The 21,031-nt window shown below is 46.7% G+C and overlaps 1 protein-coding gene across 1 annotated transcript in view; it reads right to left on the bottom strand.

Moving 5' to 3' along the window:
* LOC149349147 (cubilin-like) overlaps nt 1-18,340 on the bottom strand; it is a 704,018-nt gene extending 685,678 nt beyond the window's left edge. Inside the window, exons 1-2 of the mRNA XM_089575415.1 lie at nt 18,331-18,340; nt 17,324-17,514 (exon numbers count right to left, since the gene is read on the bottom strand). Of these exons, the coding sequence (XP_089431541.1) occupies nt 17,324-17,514; nt 18,331-18,340 (201 nt within the window). The remainder of the gene's footprint in view (nt 1-17,323; nt 17,515-18,330) is intronic.
* Nucleotides 18,341-21,031: the final 2,691 nt, after the last annotated feature.

Below are 21,031 nucleotides of genomic sequence, written 5' to 3'. Positions count from 1 at the left end.
ACGCCGCCACCGAGTGATTCAGTTCTTTTGCGGGCGCAAGTCAGCCCTAATAAAGAGCTTCGTTTGCAAGTATTTCTGGTGTCTTCCTGACCGCTGGACTGCCGTCACTAAAACGTGACATCTGGTAAATATGGAGCTAGTTCTATATACGAACATATACTGACAGATCTGCACATAACCTTATATACTTACGGTTAAATGTTGAGGGGAAATTTCCCCTAAGGTGGAGCAGACTTCCAATAAGGTATTAATTACTTATTCGCATCCATCCAAGCACAGTCATACACCATGTCCCCAGACCAGGACGTATCTTTTTACGAAAGTGCAAAAGTTTCTGTGGAAGCTGTGTCGGGTCCCTTTGTAGCCGTGTGACTGCTTGGCGGAATGAAAATGAGTGATTACTACCTTATTAAAACCTTATATGCTTTCATATGGAAATATACAATAAATGGCAGCCTATGTATATGTGCCCTCATACGGTGAGATCTACCGAAGGAGACGGCACAAAAAAAACTGAAGAAATCCAACGATTTGCAGCGTGCTTCATCTGCAATCTCTGCAAGCACCTTGGCTCCCCTTCTCCAATGTTGCAGGCTGCTACTTTAGAACCACACCAGCATCACAGCCAGTAAAACTATTCTCATTCGATTTCTGTACTGCTCGCTCTCAGTGACTGCCTGCAACAGCGACGCGGCCTTCTATCACATTAGCCAATAAGGAGTGAACCTGGGGCGTGGCGTCTCCAACCAGTGATGGAGGGCGGCCAAACAAAAGATGTAATGAAATTAGTCACAATCATTGCAGAATGCTCTCATACATATGCCGTTATCGCCACAGGCAGACGTAAGCGACTGTGCAGTACGTCCTTACCGCTACTACTTCAGATATGTAATACAGCTCAAAATGTTTGACGCAGATTTTTATTTTAAAACTTTGAGAGATACGTTGGTGCTCTGTAGGGGGGTTATACAGGATGGTTAGCATTATGTAAGCGATAAACCTGATTTAATAGACGATTAATTAACTAACATTAACTAATGAACATTTTATTTTGATTCTAAGGGGCAATATTATGTTGCGAAATTAAAGGCCGTCATCGTAAAAGGTGAGCCCAGTTTCTAACTTTTTTTTTTTAATTGGTATAGGGGTTTGAAATATCGAGCGCCAGATTTTACGCATTTCAAAGCTCGCTGAGTTGGTTTACCCGCATTGAAAATGCATAAAACTTTCGGTCACTTTTTTTATGCATCAAACACGGACACCGTTTGTGTATTTTATGATGTAGAAAAAGTTTCTTTGAATTCGGCGACGATACGACGCGCAGCGACGCGTTTATGAATATGCGAAGCGGACAAGGCAATTCACCCAGCTTGCAAGTTTGTACGTTCAGTATTTCGAACCACATTAACGATTACGAAAATTTAAAAGCTAAGGTTATCTTTTCTTATTGACGGCCTTCATTTTCGCTATACAGACTTACGCCCCAAAATCAAAATTATGAAAGCTGATTAGTTAACTATAATTTTCAGATTATTGACCTCTATTACGTACTACATAATGCCCGTCTTGCTGTACAGTCCACCTTCACTGACCACACCGACATATCTCTCGCACTTTGTAAAATAAAAATCTGTAAACGTTAAAAAATGTCATCCAATACATCTCTAAGTGCTGCTTTAAATTCAAAAACCACTCGGTTTTATGCTGCTCTAAAGCTCCTGATAATCATATAGCATAGGTATATCCCTCTCCCCAAAGTAACACAATTACGACACAGAAATTGCGCAGGAAATTTTATTGGGGTCCATTTAATGCTCTTGTGGTTCTATAGTTCTGTATGCTCCTTATCGTCGATGCTTTTCTTTCTCGCTCCTTGTTTCGCTGAGTTTAGTGCCCACGGCCAGCAACAGCAGTTTTCCGGAGAGCTCCCGCCCCTTCTTGGTCGGCAGGGCCGTTATGTAGGCTGCGTGGGAGATAATTTAGAGCGATCATGATATAAATCTGCGCAGAACTTGTGCACATGGCCACAGTAGCATAAGTCGAAGAATTATGCACTGAATCCGAGACACCCTACCGTAAAATGCATTATGGGATATTAAAGGTGCCCTGCGACGTACATAAAGCATGGGTTCTTTATTCTTTGTATGCAGAGTAAGGGACATTGTGAGTCCTGAACGCGCAATGAGATCACCGAAATCATAATATTTGATATTTTAATCTTCGCTAGAAATGCTTGTTTCGAGCCGATGGTGTCGCAACGCGGCGGCCATTTGCGGCAGCGGAAATGAGGTGGCATCCAGATAAGGCGCTGCCTTCTCATTGGTTGGGCGTCCAGTTTGATATTGTTCCTTCATACTTGCGAAATGGATCCAAAATATTATGTCTCTGAGTACTGAAAGCTTTTTCGCATGCCTCAAAAACTGGAAAGAAGCAGGGAAAGCGAATGAAAACTAACAAGAATACAGCTAGGGGCGACACTTTCCATTCCGCTTTAAACCTTCATGGCGGCCAGCGCTGTTCAAAAAACGTTGGCTCAGACCAGAAAGCGCGCGCGTCGAGACCGGCCGTGACCATACCAAGACGGCAGCGAAAAAAAAGCCAGTCGACACACCTTGCCCAAAATTGTGAAGAGAAAGGCCGTACAGGAGACGGGAGCCGAGTTTGGGGGGGAGGGGGCTACTCCTGACAGCCTTACAGCCCGACTAAAAAAGAAACTTCGGGGAGCTTCCTTTGTCGTTAGTCACCACTGCCCTGTCTACGGCGTCGCGTACACGGGGGGAAGACGCCGTCAAAATGCGCGGCTGTCTACAGCCCCGACAAAGCAACAACTGCATGCACGCTACCGCTGCGTGTGCGCTAGGCGCGGTTCTGATTGGTAGCGCCCAATCTCGGTACTGGGTGAGTGAAATGCGTTTTCGTCTGAGCTTTTCATTTCGAATTTTCAGAGTGGAATAACTTTCGCTTGCATGCTCCGATTTCAATAATTCTTTTTTCTCTGGTCTCTGGAACGCATGATGAATCTATTTAATAATATGACCTGGTACAGAGCAAATCATTGCGGTGCCCCTTTAAAAGCTTAGTCTCATGCTTTTTTTCGGGCTTTACCATTAAAGTTTCCTGGCACAACCGCGAACGGAAACAGGTATACGCCAATTGTTCCTGAAACACGTTCGTTCGCACTAACCACCCGAAATAAAACGCGTACCAGCTCTTCATTCCACTGCTCCTGCTTAGCCGTAGAGCGCAAGCCTTGTGGCAAATGTAATGGGGCCATTGTAACCTAATTAGATACGCAGAACGCCGCAATGCTGATCCCGTGTTAAAATAGAATTAGCACTATCACTTACGACAATGAAAAGAGTTCAGTTCCTGATACGTGCATATGACAGAATCCATGACAGGTTGTTGTCTACGTCTCGTTACTTAGGAAATACATCCCTAATAAGCCCCGCAATGTGCTTAGCGAGGTTAGTCTATGTTTTTTGCGTTACACAATTCATATCATGCACTTGAACTACCGCTGGCAGGAACGCAACTCGGTGGCGGTAAAAAATTCGCTACTGAAAAATGAGAGATTACTCTCCAAGTGCACATAGCCCAGCTTACAAATAAATCATGCATTATGATACCATTTAGCTTAATTTATAGCCCTATCAACGAAAACTGCCGACAGCATTGACAAAGGTAAACAACAAAGCAATACGGGAAAAACAGTAAATGGTTGTTCACGCTTACCTGAAATATTAATGATTGCAGGTTCACAGAAACCTTGGTATTTCCCGCTCACTTGCACCCTGGATCCTTCCGATGGCTCATCATCCCATGCATGCTTGGTGCAGGTCATTTTAACGACGTCAAAAGTGTCTTCTTCCTCAAAACGCACAAGTGTGACGCTGTACCATGATTTCAAAGGGAAAACAAGTGGATGCTACAACGGGTATAACCGGAAATTGCTCGCCCGGCAGGAAAGTGCGTAGTCCGGCTTCTAGCTCTGTGCAACAGACCGACAGTCAAGGGTGGCGCCACCAATGCCTTCCTTAACAGCGCCACTAGCAACTACTGCTCCTTGCACCGACCACTCAAGATGAGCCGTGCACCAACATCGCTGCTCTTGCTACAACTCTAGCCGCTGTACTCTTGCTGTGTTGGAAATGGCACGGTAAACAAAAACGTCAAGAACTGAAGAAGCGAAGAAAAAGGAAACCGCAAAAACAAGAAATAAAAAAGAGGTCTCTGCCGGCAACAACACGGGGATCTCAAGTGAACTCAAATACAGACGGTGACGCACACAGCTTCGCAAGGGCGCATTGCAGGTTCCACTTAAAAGAGCCCTTTCCCTCCGACTACCGACAACTGACCGGGCCATAACCGGGCAGACCGGTTACCCCTCCCATTGTGTAGCTGCGCGTAGCGCGGTTTCTCTTGAAAAAGGCCAGTTTTGCACATGCTTTGTAGTGTTGGAAATCTGCACAACGCGTGCTTTTTTCCTCCTGCTTGAACGCTGACAAAGAAAAAACTTCTAGGAGAATTCTAGGAAGAGAAGCGGCTTCGCTACTACCTTCCTGCCCTTCCGGTCACCCGCCCCCCGAGTTCCCCATTAAAAGGCACAACCGGAGACTGGAGAGAGCCAAGACGGGGCCGTGCGAGACAGGGAAAAGCGGACTAGTGTACAGAGCGACTAGCGCATTCAAGGAGCTCGAAAGAACAATTAGTGAAATTATGTGAAATGCAAGCAGCCTGAAACAACCTTAAGCCTCACCTCGATGGAGTCCTCCCAGGCGTACACGCGAAGCGCCTACGCTGGAGCCTGTCTGCGCATGCGCAAGGCGCGACGCGCGAGCGGGGCGCAGATATCTGTGCATGTCAGATATCGGCACCTGCGCACGGGCGCTCGCGCGCGCGTCAGAAGTGGGGTCCGGTTTGCAACAATGGGAGGACCGCGGGGCTCTCGGGGACTCTTTTCTTCATGGCTTGAAGCTCTTTCAGCCTCCCCTAAATTTTCTTGGAATCCTTGCAGCTCCCCAACCATCTCTTGTTCACGGCTTGACATTTTTTTCAGTCGGCTCGCGAGGGGGAGCGAGCCAGCACGAGGAGCATGGAGGTTCATGCCACTTTTTGACGCCCGTCGCGGCGCGTGCTGGGCGCGCAGGCGCTTCGCGTGTATGCCTTGGGAGTGTCCATCGAGGTGGGGCTTTATATCGCGTTTATCTTTATCAAAATAAATATAACTAACGATACCCCTGCTGCGTCGTGTTTTCGAATCACTCTGTATGACACATTATGTAAACTGAACCGAATAAATATTTCGTCCTATCTACATAGACCAAAGAGAGGCTTGATTGAGGCCTGTTATATTCGAAGTGATTGTTAAAGCGAATTTCGAAAATCGCTAGCTCTCTGCTCCTTGTGCTGGACACTGCACAGTGAATTCGACCATACATCACGTCAGATAAATCACAAAGGTCCCAATCGCCTTTCCTAGAGATTGATACGATGAGCAGCTTGACGTTTGCATTCGCTCGCAGATTTAGCATCTGCTTGTTCCGCAGATTCGGCACCCCATGCGTGAGCGGCTTTCTCTTCTTGAATGCCTATACTAGCTGCCCGTTGTGGCACATAATCACGTCATTTTACATGTTTGTTGCTTTAGGACAGGGTGGATTACGGGAACGTTTCAGCTGGTTATCAAAGGTAACGGCGCGCCTTCTCTATCAAATATGTAGCTAGTCAAACGGCAATTTCCGTTTTGGACAAATAGGTTTCATGAGGTTTCATGTTGTGAAGGTGCGGTTTCACAATTTATATTAAGAAATGATTAGTGGTACACAACCGCTTTTTCTGTACGCAAGTTATTCGGCCAGGCGGCCGTATAGTGTGGTGGAATTATCACCGTAAATTTCCTAACAAACCTCTTCAAATTCTAATTACTTGTTGAAGCTTAAGTGCATGTTTTTGTGAAAACACAGGCAGTCATTGTGTTAGGCCGTTATCTTTGCCTGAATTTTTCAAAAAACGACGGCATTCTGAGGTATCTTCAATGTCCGGTTAAATCGACGTGATTACGACCTGACTAGAGTGACCAAAGGCGCCAAACTTTTCCCTGGTGTGATGACCAGGTGCATCTCGTGATGTTTCTTCGATTTCTCTTGCCTAGAATGAAACAAAACACTTTTCAGCTTCATCTAGTGCTCGGCGTCATGAACACACAAAACTCAGCAACATATGCCTTCTATCAGGGAACAGCAGTTAGCAAACTTCATTGGAAAAATTAGATGGCTGATATATACTGTTTTGCATGCATAATTGTACGGATTGGGTCGGAATTTTTATTTGGGGGGGGGGGGGGGATTTGTGTGCGCTGTACTCCATTGCAGCACACAACAACACGTTGTAGTTCTTTAAGGAGAAGCAGAAGGCTGCAACGGCTATAAGAACCGAATTGCCTGATCTGAGGGTCGCTTTTCACTCCAAAGTTGAAGACGGGGATCGTCATCATCGTCATCCGTGATCAATTTTACAAGACAAAGAACCCTCCCATCGACCACCGATTAGCTGTTGTTGAATTGAGTCGGGCAGGGTCAGGCTACCCTTGTTTTTTGTCACATCTGCTCATCAGACATTCCATAAGCTTTGACTGTGACTCGCTGCCCTTGGAGTCCACTCTGACACTCTAAACGCCGACCTTTGTTCGGCTCGTTACTTGGTCACCCTAAGCTCATTTTTCCGCATTTTGTTAGTGCTAAGATATGGATGACACCGGTTTGTTCTGTATACTCTAATCGCTCCCCTTGACGTTGTCGCTAGTATTTTCTTTGCCATGCCTAATGCGTGCTACACGGCTGCTTGAAATCCCGTCGAACCGATCGCCACTCGAGTCGACAGAGCTTTTGCGGAAAATGAGAAAACGATATCTTAACGGAAAGTTGAGCACGCAGAGGCTCATCGGCGTCCGGCCGACATTCCACGGTTCCAAATGCTTACGAAATGCGAACGGAGACCGCCCCTGTCATTTGCGGTGGCCGTTATCTTGCCTCAGAGCCGCGTCCCGCAACTGCTTCGGCCCTCTTGATTTCGACATCTGCTGCTGACTTGTTTCTTCTTCTCTTTGTTTAGCACATTGCTTGCGTTGTCGCTAATTTAGTGCTTCAAGTTAATGACTCGTCATTCAGCATTTACAGCGTGCGCGTGAAATTTCAGCGGGAATACACAAATGTCGACTGCACTGCAGTACCACCGTTGTCAGCATACCTGTTATCGTTTGTATGGCATAAAACGTAAGCTATGTTAAATATTCTCTTTCTGATGCGCGGATTGTAACTATGCTTGTTTACACAGCTTGACCACTGCAAGAAGACCGGATGATTGCGACGAAACACTTGATAGCCGGAGAACTGGCGCTTCCCGGTCGTGGTAGATCCGCTTTCTTCCATACCACAAATACTCGGTGCTGAACCTCATTACCCAGAAGCATGTTCGACGATTGATCGCATCAATGAAAATGATTCATTTGTTATCCACGAGCGGCGCCAGTGGTCGACTGTTGACGGCTCCCTAAAGCAATGCTCGGCATGCCGGGTGACACCGGCTCTTCCCGCTCGTTCTATTCGTCCTGCGATATCAGCAATCCTCCGCTAAGCGTTGCAGTTTCCAAAACTTCACTTATGACCATTTGCATTCGCCAAAACTTGTGTATTCGCTCTCCACAAAAGCCGAGACCACATACGCGAACAATGCGGACTAGCGCTTTTTCGTCGAAAGCAAGGGTCTCATCGAAGCAGCTCATGACGGCGCTGGAGAGCTCGGAAAGCGCCGTGATATGATCTGGTTGCGTGCACAATGGACTTCAATTCAAGAGACAAAAGCTATCTTTCTATGATTTAGTATTTTTTTGCGGAAATATGGGGAGTCATCATACTAAGAAGAAAACAGAATGAGCGTGAGCGTCAGGTTCATTATAACTAGGATCGGCTGTACAATCCAACCGGAATTAAACGCGAACACACATATCGCCTTCTTTTTCTACATTGCAGAGAAGTATTCCCTTGCAGCCAGTTAAAAAATATCTACTTAAGTAGACCCTTCACTCAGACACAGGAATCAGCCTAGTTCTGCACAACAGCTGAAGGTAGACAGGCAAAATATTTTGTTTTGTTCCCATGCGCTGTTCGCTTGCCTTGCTGTAGACGGAACAAAGTGGGCTGTTAACATGTGACCAGTAAATAATTTACATAGCATTTTTTGTCTCACATGGTGTTTCGAATGGGGTTTTAATAGCCGAACGATGGCTGTGGTGTCGAAGTTAAGTATAGGCTCCATGCGCTGCAGTTTGGTGAGCACGAGTGACGTCATCTGGGTAACAGGGAAGGGGGAGGGTGGACGTCGCTCTCTCGCTCAGTTTGTAGTCAGCTAGGAGAGCGCCAAGATATTCCCTCCGAATGCGAAAACAAACTTCGCTAATTATGGGTGGCTCAACCTACTGCTGTGTTTATATATCGAAGATAAAATTACATCTCTTTCCATGGAGATCATGCATGCTTGCGCACGCACATGAGGGTCCACTGGAACAGAGTCTATTTTGGAACTAAATTCATGAGTGCAAACTGGGAGCGGATTTACATAGTCTGGGGTGTTTTCAATGTGCCATCACTGGTAGGAGTCCTAGGAGTTGCTTTGTTTCTTTGTGTGAAGAGAAGGAATGCGCTGAGTAATAGGCAGTGGTTTTGGGCGGCGTTCTTGGAGCGGGCGTCTGTAGTTTCAAACTACGGTTTTTTATACATCTGTGTGGTTCAGCGGGTTAGGGCAGTTTTTTTTACATTCATGCGTGCGCGTTGTGGGTATGATGTCGTTTTTCTGAGCGTGCTTATGTAGTTTGTCACGATGTTTCGCTTACAAGTTTTTCTGTATGGATTTGTATCACGTTGCATAGAGCGGTTTAAAATTTTTATATTGATATTGGAGAATTCCCGCCATCTAAAACCCTTTTCTGGATCAATAGAAAGAAAACTAGAAAGTGCATTACATTATGTAAAGTAATTTATTGCATTTCACATCGCTAAACCCTTCCTGAAGTTTATCATCACAATGCGATACATCACGTCAAAATTCCTTCGCTGTCCCTAATGAAATGAATGTTCTGAGGAAATACCTAACACAAAAGTCCTGTAACATACTCAGCAAGAAATGCTTAGTCTTTTTGTTTACTTACACCCATGCTTCTCTGAGCGGAATACATGTACATAAAGCAAAGCAGTGTTCATCCTGAAGACATCCAGTATATAGCACTACCATTGTCTTTGTGTAGTAACGATGCGTTTTTCGCAATTCCAGCCGACCATGTTATGTATGCGGCTGATTTCATTATGTGAGTCAATTAGACACCTGTTCTTCTAACTGTATGGGCTCTTAAAGAAGTATGGACACCTAACTTTTGGGTGCGTATTTTCTTCTTTGTAATGATGCGTGAGGCATTATTATACATGGAGTACCCCGTGGTGTTCCTAGAACTGCTAAATAATTTATTATCTATTATTTGTCTTGCTGTTTAAATTTCAATAACTTCACTATGAGTGGGACGTCAATGAGTGAGGCATGAAAAAGTGCGATATAATAGCTGCGTCCTCGTTTTAATTCACTACAATGCTGGAGCCAGTCAGCCAGCTTCACTATCCGGACTTGTAACGAATGTAAAACAGCGATTATATTGCACTTTTTTCATGCCTGCTGGTCATTTCCGAAATTCTGTGGGGGCAAGTCGCCGGCGGAGCGCATGGAGTCAGCAACGCCTCGACTGGTACCGGTGCTGCTCGCGCTGCAAGACACTCTTTCTTTCATTGTGAGCACGTGCCGTCCAGCTCATGGGTGCACAAAAGAGGGGTTGCCGCTCGTAGTGAGTCATGACTGGAATGCCGCGACGTTGAGAGAGTGGAGACATGTTTACGCAAAAGGCGTACTGGCGCTAAAAAACGAAGACAACACACACAACAGGACAGGACTGGCGCCAACTTCCAACTGAGTTTATTCACAGAAAAACCACTTAAGAACCACACTGCATGCAAAAAGATACAGACAAACCAGATACAAGGGGTGATTTAACAAAGATTCACGTGCCAAACGGACCAAAGCAATGATTATAAAGCTGACAGAGACCCACTCAGAAACCTAATCTCTTCTTCTGACAATGACACAGATGGCTTGCTTATGCAGATATCGCCTCTCTGCTTGACGTATTAGGCTTCTATTACGCTTCTATTCTAGTACGCCTTTTGCCTAAACATGTCATGCTACAACCAACTAAAAAAAATCCCCTGTGCCCCTTGGTTTCTGTGGCTGTTGGCTTCTGTCATATTTATAACGAGCCCCTCATTCCCCTTCCCTTGTTTGCTTAATTGCTTAGCGAGGGCCTCGGTTCTGGCAGCCTTGACGCCATAGGAAGCATAAGAGGGTTCTCACGCAGCTTCCACCCTCGCCGTTCGATGACGTTCTACGTCACACCTGCGGTGACTCAGGACGTTCTATGTCCGCCGCTTATGAACGTGGGTGGCGCTGATGAACACTCTCAAGGTTAGGTTACTTGTAAACATAAATACCCCCGAAAGCAGAAGGTTTGACAGCCGTCGCCGTAGCTCAGAGGTAGAGCAACGGACGCGTAATTCGGAGATCGTGGGTTCGGATCCCACCGGCGGCATGTGGTTGTTTTTTCTTCTGCTTTTCTAATTAATTAGCTTTAAGCGATAATATATTCAGTAATATTCTAAATTGATCAACACCACAAAATAAATAAATGAATTTAAAAAAAAAATCCCCTGTGCCCCTTGGTTTCTGTGGCTGTTGGCTTCTGTCATAGCTCAAATCAAAGTATTGCTAGAGAGTGGAGAAACGTATTGTGTCGTTTGCTGCCACAATAGTTCTCAAAACATCAACGGCCAAGAGCAGCCCGTGTAACTCTATAGATTTCCTGGACATATGTCCCACATTCCTGGAAAAAAAATCAATATTCGAAATTTGTAATCTACTGCTGAGGAAATTTTGGAGGTAATGGGGAATCTTTTCGATGTGTAGCAAAATCTTGCAACTTTTCCATCGCTCGCATCGAGCGATAACAAAAACATTAATAGCAAGACAAAAAAAAACAAAACCATGCAAGCATGTCGACGGGAGGTTGGTATAGTGAAATCTTCCAGTGTATAAAAAAAATGCGTTCATACATTTTTTCCCATTCAAAAATGGTTTTCCACGGAATTGTTGTCTGTGAAATGATTGAGAACGAGAGACGGCAAGCCTGGATAACTTCTGTGAGCAGGCTGAAGTAGGCGGTTTTCTCTTGCTAAATTGGTTTGGTATGTTGCGCGTGTATATTATTTCTGACGAATTTTCATTGTAATTCACTAAGCATGCAGTGTTTAGTCGTAGAGCTCACGGTAACGAAACTATTTTTTTTCCTGTAAAGCCCTCCGCCGGTCAGGTAACGCAAACAAATATTTTGGAGGCTGACATCAACAGCTGCGTTAGGCAGACGCGTGTTAGGCAAGGTCAGTTATCGCCTCTTTGTTCCTTTGTGTGACGCCCGGCTCAATTTTCAAGTTATTTTGCTAGATGTAAAAAATGTCTCAAAGTAACAGTAGTAAAGATATTAGCTTGCACATGAGCGAGCATTTGAATATAAGAGATAGCTCTGCAAATAAATTGTTTTGGGAATGCTCGTGCGCTGCAGTCGGCATTAAATTAAATGTACCAAACACTGCGTAGTGATTGACCAAACTAGAGCATTTTTTCTGTCAGCCGTAAGTGAGCAGCTGGTAAGCGCATTTCGCGCGTGTTTTCGTTTTTCTTTTCAGCCTCGCCTATCTTTATTTTAGGTCCAAATAAACACATACTCGTTATTATTCAGCCAAAAACGTAAAGATATTCCAACTATTTGGCCAAGAAAGTTGCGTACATCGAACTGCTCAGCTACCCAACAAAATTAAGTATTTTGCGAAAATGTCCCTGCCATAAAAACAAGGTATTAAGCTCGAATTCCACGCCTTAAATGAACTTCCCATTTATTTGCGACACACATTTCGCCGCAACGGTAACGGCGGTTTCGTCAACAATCTGCTCCACGAAGTGGACCTGATGCACTGTCAGTTCTCTTTTTTTTTTCAAGTCGGCGCAGAAAAAAAAAATCGCTGACCACTCTTTCTTGGAACCTACACCTGAGAGGGTACTGTCGCGATAGAAAAAAATGCGAACAGCGCGTCGCCTCATTCGAACACAAGTACGCTACAGACATGAATTCCAATTTCGCAGTGCGTGGGCAACATGCTGTTCACATTATTTTCTATCGCCCTTGTACATTTTCCTAATCCTCTTAATCTCGTCAGCGTTCTAGCACGAAGGAAAAAGCAAGCGTCAGCGCAAACAGATTTCCAGGCAGTCCAACACGTGCAAAGCATGCGCGGAACGGGTTTTTTTTTTTCAAGAGAAAGGGCGTTACGCGCAACTTCTCAACGGGAGGGGTGACAGGTCTGTCCGGTCAATTGTGGGGAGTCGCGGGAGACGGTACTATGGTGCTTTTCACTCGCGCTTGCAACGCCCCTCTGCAAAGCTCTGGTTCCCTCGGTACCCTTGGCGTGCCTTTCGGAGCGAAAGAAAGGGGGAACGTGACAAGGACCTGGACTACCCGCCCTCCAGCTATCTTCTGAGCACCGCCGAAGGCGGCAATGTGTCGCGTTTCTGCTGTTCTGGGGGGGTCTCGAGGGTCCGCTTTTTCACCGCCTCAGCAACGCCATCTCTCCCTCAGTAGGGTAAGGAACATTTTGCCGTGAGTGGTGGCTGACCGTGGACACAGCGGCGACTCATTTATTACGCAAATAAAGGATGTCTTGCTTCCCTGTGACTGCCGGTCTCAGAACTGGCATCTGAATATCGGCCGGCAGGGGAGGGTGGATTATGAAGGGAAGAAAAAGATGAGGCGAAAAGAAACAGACCAACGTGCATAGTATCAAGAACTATTTGCAGAAGATTTTTTACAAACTGTTCAGCTGTGGCACAACAGTCGGAGTAGAATTGCGAGCTTGGTCAGTACACCACGGAGACTCGGCGGCGCGGAAAAGGCGATGGGTAAAAGATTTGCGGGTAGCTGTGGAGTTTTTCTCGTCTGCATTGTAAACGTTTTGCTGGCAACTCTAAATAGATGAATTTCGAAACATTTTGTATTTTTTATCTGGCAATTATACTAGAGCGTTTTAATCTCCATCCCTGTGCCGCAAGCAGCGATGTGTTATTTACGCTCCTGGACAAGAAATGGCTGTATGCTGCAGCGGTTTTGCAAACGTTTATTGTCTGGCATTACCGTGAACAATGCAGGTTTCCCATTCCTTCAGAACGACATAGTTTTGGGGAAGAGCGCCCAAAGAAGGAACGTACACCGCACCACCGGCTTGATGGTTTGAGTATTCATCACGTTTGCGAAGGGGCTGAGTTCGATCCCCAAGCGCTTGTTGTACGTTCGGGACTCTAGAATCTATCAATGTTCCTAAAAACTATGATTTCGATGGCAACCAACTCGCTGGACTTGTAATCCACTTATTTAGACCCAGTCATGAAGGTTCAGTTCGTCAGGAAGGTTCGAAGTCCACCCAAGATAGAAAGCGCGTAAATGCATGTATTAGTGCATTTAAATCACAGCAAAGTTGAAGGCGATTTATAGCACTGTACTTTAATTCACCTTAATTAAACACCGCTATGTAATACCAGTCTGACTGGATTGAAGCCTCAATCATACAAAGCTTAGTACCTTGTTGTGCGGTGTGTTTCACCTCTTAATTAACCAATAATATCATGTTTGACACAATGTTAATTATTTAAGTTCGGAAGTATATGGCACAAGCATCCCATATATGAGGTAGGATATGTTCCATATATGCGAGATTGTTTCCATATAAGGATTTGAAGGTCCCCATATAAAGAAAGAGCATCTATATAAGGACGCAAATATGACTATATATAGCAGTATATGGCACTATATAAGGTACCTTATGGCCGTATCCTCCCGTATTTGTGGTCTTATACGACCATATATAGCACTATATGGTGGCATATCAGGTTTCCCATGGTCATATCTGGCCGTATATACGACCATATATGGACCTATTTAACTGTATATGATCCCATATATGAGTATATACAGCCATATATAAAATATATCTGGCCCATATCTGCCATTTTCGTAAGGGAGTTCACGCAGTTGTGTACGTGTCCTCTCTGTGTCTTCTTCTGCAGGCGCGATGATTCCGTGATGTTTGGTTTGGTTTATGGGGGTTTAACGTCCCAAAGCGACCCAGGCTATGAGGGACGCCGTAGTGAAGGGCTCCGGAAATTTCGACCACCTGGTGTTCTTTACCGTGCACTGACATCGCACAGTACACGGGCCTCTAGAATTTCGCCTCCATCAAAATTCGACCGCTGCGGCCGGGATCGAACCCGCGCCATTCGGGTAAGTAACCGAGCGCCATAACCACTGAGTCACCGCGGCAGGGCAATTTCGTGATGTAAAATCGAGGACAGATGTTAAGAGCTTATCACTATTATGATCGGCTGTTTTCGGAGCCACGTGAGCGAATGCGCAGGTGTTCTCTTGGGGGTAGAAAAGTCACAGATTGCACCAAGGCGTTCCGCATGCCAAATCGCTTCATCCAGTCAAGGAAATGGGCTGTTTCCTTACTTCTGCAGTGTTCAGGGTGTGTTGCTTCTGCTGGAATGAATTAAGCCGGGAGGTGACCCAGCCCCACCGGTCTTCCAGAGATGGTCAGGCATTGATATGCGACCTTCAAATACCATGGCGACAAAGGACTTCCCCAAAACTGACAGCGGTGATTAGTTTCTGCAACTTACCTTTGTTCGGTGGAACCAGATGTTTCCTGGAACAAAGACCTCACAAGGGAAACAGAAAAAAAAGGAATTGTGTAAGATCTGTCTATCTGAGCGCCACTATCTTTCGCACCTAAAAAGTGGTATACAACTCGGGTGCAGTACCATCAAACGAAGAAGTGTATTTAACATTCGTAGAACGTCACATGGGTACGGAATATTCTTCCAGCCGCAGAGCGGATGACATCACGTACCATCGCGGCTTACTACTCGGCGGGGCAGCAATAGCCTGTAACTGGACTAGTCTTTGTTGCAGAACACGATTTGAAATTATCGTGTGTCATGCCACATCTTTTTGTGCCTGGTTACTAGGCGCTGTTTTCTAATCAAATTCATCATTCAACCGGTAGGCAAAACGTCTTGAAACATAGGGCGAGGAGGGGGTTTCCTGCAGCCAATAAATACAGTCGTCAATTCTATACTGCCAATGAAATATTACACAGCGTCAGACAGTGGCCATATTCACCGCCGATGCTTATTACGGTGCTTTTTTCACAATCTTAACGCAGCATGCCTTTTTTTTCTGCAACGAACTCTGCATCCAGCCGGCCCCAATATAGCGGGCGCCGTAGGAGACGACGCGGTTGTCTTAACCCTGCACGCTGGCGGGAGGCGCGCATCCAGGCACCCTAGCAACCTGGGTCATACAAGCCCCACGGGTGGCAGCACCTCCCATAGCAGAGCGCTTCGCTTAACCGATAGCTCATATTAGCTGCTGACCGGAGGTGTTGAGCGCACACGTCAGAATGGACGAAGAAAAAACTCAGAATCAAGCAGCAATAAACACTACTAGCACAGAACTTAAGGGTAACACGTGATTTCCAAAAGGTACGACAGTGCCTTACGAAATACGAAGTTACATAGCTAAGACAAAATGCAGGCATGATTAAATCAACCCCACGGGTAACGCCGGTGCAGTGGCTGAAAAGGATGCATAAACGTAAACAATGTGAGACGACTGAAAGAACATGATTCAGCAACTCTAATAAGCAAGCTGGGCACAGGTGAGTTGGAGCACCGCCCGTGTTACTCAGCGACAAAGAACAGTGTTTTTTAACTTTGTATATCTGGCAATGCGCTTATTGGCCGGGTTTAATTTTTGATAATGCAATCATAGTAACTTTTTTTGATTTATTTAGCAGTGCATACACTGTTATTGGTCCCGGCTGATAACGCCGCGGTCGAATGCAAAGAGGATGGCGAGTTTTGCTGTCGTAAGTTCGCCACTCCTCTTGGTTCTGTTTCTTTCTTTGTGCCCTGCTAACTCCGGTAGTGCTTCTGTCTACAGTGATCACTTTCCACAACAAACTAGATCAATGGCAACGGGGCCCTAGGCATATCTTCGTCTGAGAGTCTATTGAGCTCAAGTGGTGGGAAAGGAGAGGCGTGCGTGGGTCCAAAAAGACTACAACAGAGCATCTAAACCTGCGCAGCGTAAGCAGCGGCGGTCCTAAGGGGGGGGGGGGGGGGGGGGGGTCGCTTTCCCTAAAGCCTTTGCACATTTTCCCGAAAGTCCGTTTTCGGCCTCTCGCAGGGCGAGATGTAATTTTTGACGAAGAACTGGAAAGCTTTTTCGTCTGTGATGCGTCAAGTAGCCCCCTACTTTGTACGTTCGCCGTGTTAGCGGCTGCCTTATTTCACACAATTGCACGTTCTAAACGTTGGTAGTTATAGGAGCACAGTTCGTAGTGATTGTCGAGGTACCGTGGTCCTGCCGTGCCCTCACCGTTGTCTTGCCATGCCACCAGCGCAGCGACGACGGCCGTGCCATTCACCTGCGGTAGCGGTGGCCAGCAACCTCGTCGAGGCGGCAAGGAGCCACCCATTCATGTCTTTATCCCACTATGGGACACGGCGACGCCAGAGGGGATGATCCCTTTTTGGCTTGACAAGGAGCGCCGACCAGCCGCCTTGAAGGAGGGTACTGAGGGCGGAACAAAGCCACTTCCTAGAACTGAGTAATGAAGGCCGCTAATCCCACCGGTGAAATGTCCGGGCAGGTGCTTTGACCTTCGTGGATATGCCATGGCGGGATACCTCAGCCGGCGGCTTGTTTCCCCTGGCATCGAAATGAATGTTGCTCGCGTAAACGCTAACATTCAAGTATTCAGTAATGGTATAACATCTATACCGTTCGCCATTTATTTCTCAATAACAAAGCAAACAAAATTTTTTGTGTAAATAAAATAAATAAAAAATCGTTGTTTCTATTCTTTTTTCTTTTTTGATATACGAAAATCTGTCTCCTCCTCCGCCCCCCCCCCCCCCCCCCCCTATAACCATGCTCTGGGACCGCCACTGAGCGTAAGCAGCATTGTACGTCTGAATACAAGTTTGAAACCGAAATGGCTCCGAGAACAACGAATGTTTGTCACACCGGTACATACAAAAGCGTAAAGGAAGCCGGGCGCACCCTGAGGTAGTCATACGGGCAGTCCGAGCGGCTGGCATCGTCCTCGATGTCTATGGCATGCTTCTCGATCAGGATGGCGAACTCCTTGGGCGCAAATATGTACCAGCGGCACACCGCCGAGTCGTCGTAGTGGTCCGGGTAGTTGGGCGACTGGAAGTGGCCCCGGAACTGAGTAAGGAACCCTCCGCACGCTGCGCAGCAAAAGAACGATTGCAGGTTCGGACGAGTGTCCTCACGGTAAGCGGCTACGGCCCTTTCCCTCGAATTCTGCAGCTTCGCTTGTTTCAGATTCATTCATGGGACTGGCAAAGAGTCAAACTAGGAATAATTAGCAAAATAAAATAGCCTAACATTGTTTTCTTTCAGCTGTTTGAGACCCTTAGAGCGTGGCTTTTCAGACATGCATATAATCTTAATGGAAACCTAGAGCCCTGTCATCTGCATTTCGAATGCCAGTTTCCATCGTTTAGGATTCCTACCCAGTCTCTCTGGTTGAATTAATTCACGCACGGCAGCAAGAAATGGTAACAGAGTGCTTTCAGGGCGACTAGTATCTGGCAGAAAAAAACTGCCCGCCAGCGCTCAGCAAGGTAAGAACCACACGAGGCGCAGGCAGTAGCTAGGTTCTGAAAAAAAAAAAGCGCTGGAGAAGGACGCAACATCGCAGTGGTGTCCCTCGTCCGCCAGCGCTGTTTTTCTCAGAACCAACCAACTCGCCCAGCTTCGTTTCCCGATGCCTGATACCATCTGCGTGTTTTCATCTCTCGCGCTGTGTTCCCATTTTTTTTTGTTTCTAGTTCGCCCCGAACACTTGCTACGGTCGCTGACGGGCGGGTGAACGCTATGGCACGTCAACCAGTGAAAGCACCGAGGGACACTGCGCCCCGTTATGGGGGAAGCCGAAAAAAGCGCTGTCCAGCAACGCAAAGCTGGCTCCTGAAGGGGAGGAACCAATCAGGATGCGCGATTTTCATGGAGACGCGTGTGTGCAGGGTCCTTCGCAGTACATCTTGCCATGTTCCCTGCACCGGAGCCTTGCCCTGCCGAGATCTGAGTATTCTTCAGTTGCATGGAATTCGCTCTGCCGTACCTCTTTCCAAAAACTCTAAAATGTGTACAAAAGATTTGTGAGCAATTGGTCCTGCGCTCTGCTTATCGGCTCCCCGAGACGACTACAGGGCTTTGAAGGTGTAGGTTGCGCAACCACGGGACAAACCACGAACAAAAGACACAGTGACACACACAAGCGCTTGTGTGTGTCTCTGTGTCTTTTCTTCGTGGTTCGTCCCGTGGTTCCGCAACTTACACCTTCACAACATCATGTACCAACTAAGGCCAACCCAAGTTTTACTGGACTACAGGGCTGCCCTACCCGCTCTAGAACTAATCGACTTTAAGTCTAGACGGCAGTTTATGCACCTTCTCTTGCCCTGACAGTGACAGGGCAGGTTCAAGCCCGGAGAGAACCGCCAGTTCAGCAGAAACGGCGGCAGGATCTGTCGATCTAAAGGCAAAGGAAAAAGATTTTAGCACTACCAGCCATGACAAAGGCGCAAGGGATGGTTTGGCCGGAAACGCAAGCAGAAAAGAAATGTGCGACACGGCCGCTTGTAGCGCTGAGATAGATGCCGCTATGGCAAATGAGGTGGAGGTTCCGCGCCAGGAAGTCTGTAGTGAGTTGGTATGCCGCCAAACCGAACGACAGTAGCGCAACCAAGACGAACATAAGAGAGGACAACACAGGACTAGCGCTAAACTTCATCTAACTTTATTCACTAACAGCGCAGCAAATATAAGAAAAACCAGGACACGTGCAGATAGATACCAGTTTCCACACAACACTATCTACAGAACCGTTCAAGATACGCCATTCCCGATTTGAAGAGGTTCACCGACGTATCGCTAACACAAGATACACCTCTCTTCCTTATTTCATTTGATTTCATTTATTTTACCCTCAGGGCTTTCGCATTACAGAGGGGGTTATATATGATATGGTTCCAATAGTTCCCTTGCCCTTGTGTCCTTGCTTTTACCTAAAATCTCTATCTCATGAAACCATGGTTGACACTTTTTTGCAGTACTTGCATCTTGCCTGTGGCAAATGTTCTGCCGCTCGAGGGCATTCATAACACTCAGCGCAGTGCTGAGAAAGGTGTGCACCCCTTACGTCCTTCACTGACCGGGCGTGCTCACCTGCCCTTTCATTGATGCACCGCCCTGTTTCATATAAGCATTTCATATAAGGAAGAGAGGTGTATCTTGTGTTAGCGATACGTCGGTGAACCTCTTCAAATCGGAAATGGCGTATCTTGAACGGTTCTGTAGATAGTGTTGTGTGGAAACTGGTATCTGTCTGCACGTGTCCTGGTTTTCCTTATATTTGCTGCGCTGTTAGTGAATAAACTTAGATGAAGTTTAGCGCTAGTCCTGTGTGGTCCTCTCTTTTGTTCGTCTTGGTTGCGCTACTGTTCTTTTCTTACAACATGCACCATCTAGCCCAACAAAAAGTTCTTCTAAACCGAACGACAGCTTTCCGGGAAAGAGCGTCACGGAGAGTCACCGGATATCAACGTTGAAGCGCCAAGTCAGAGCGCAGCGTTAGATGAAAAGGGCGATGCCGCTCAGATGGTTGCTGGAATTCGGAATGTTAGTGGCGCTACTCCAAAATGCACAATTCAGGACAGCGAACAGTTATGCGCGGCAGAAATTAAAGAGCAGGCAATCGAGCTGTGGTGCTCAAAGGAAACAGCACCGACCAGCTTTTCAGAGAGGCCGTCGCCGAGCCGCGAGAGTGAGGGGCATGTGGATTGGCGCTGCAGGGTGAACCTCGCACGCGAACAGCCTCTGAAGATATCTAGGTTCAGTTCTGATGCTGAGGCGAAGGCCGGTAGCCTAATACGTGACGGCACTGCCATAACTAGAGACGCGCGCAACAGATCCAGACCCGCTAGGGCAGCCTCGAGAAGGCGGCGGCGCGCAAAGAAAACTGAGGTGAACGGTCGCACAGTAAAAAAGGTACGGGTCATAAAGCCCGCGAGTTTGAGGGTCGGCCAACCCCGTAACTTTGCAAAATTGCAACCGCGGAGCTCAAGAGTTCATAGGCGTCGCATCAAAGCCAAGCTAACTAAGCGTGCGCAGTCTGGATATAAACCACCTGCGCCACCGAGGGACCGCAGCAAGGATTATAAGGCATGCTGCACGGACGGCGTGCTGGGGAGAAGGGTGCAAGGTCGCCGCACAAAAGAGCGATACACAGAACCCGCGAGTCGGAGGGGGACGCAGCATGCAGGGAACCATGATAGGAGCAAGCGCCCCTCTGGCTTTGAGCTTCCCAAGCGCTACCCTGGCTTTGGACACATGTCCCGCGTAGGTGGAACTAATCAGCCCCGCAGCTTTTGGGAGACAGCTGGTAGACCGGCCGTCCGACCGCGCAGGGCGCGGCTGAAGTAGGGGTATTCCAGGAATACATGTGTCTTGTATTTACTGTTTTTTTTTACACCGGTAGAAAAGCGCAAACAATCTTTTGAGCTTTTTTTTCTGGTTAGAATGATGTAGCTAAAAGACGCTTGTTAATTCTCTGTGCGAAAGAGTTTTTTTTATGGCAGCAATTGGAACGTTTCAGGTTTTGTGATGTATAGTTGCAGTGTGTAGGTTATGTATGTTGTTTGTTATGTATAGATTAGCGCTTGAAATTACATGAATAGT

Source organism: Amblyomma mixtum, chromosome 3, assembly GCF_055824585.1.
Source record: "Amblyomma mixtum isolate Tamu chromosome 3, ASM5582458v1, whole genome shotgun sequence".
Classification (NCBI taxonomy): domain Eukaryota; kingdom Metazoa; phylum Arthropoda; class Arachnida; order Ixodida; family Ixodidae; genus Amblyomma; species Amblyomma mixtum.
This window is presented reverse-complemented; position numbering and strand designations above follow the sequence as displayed.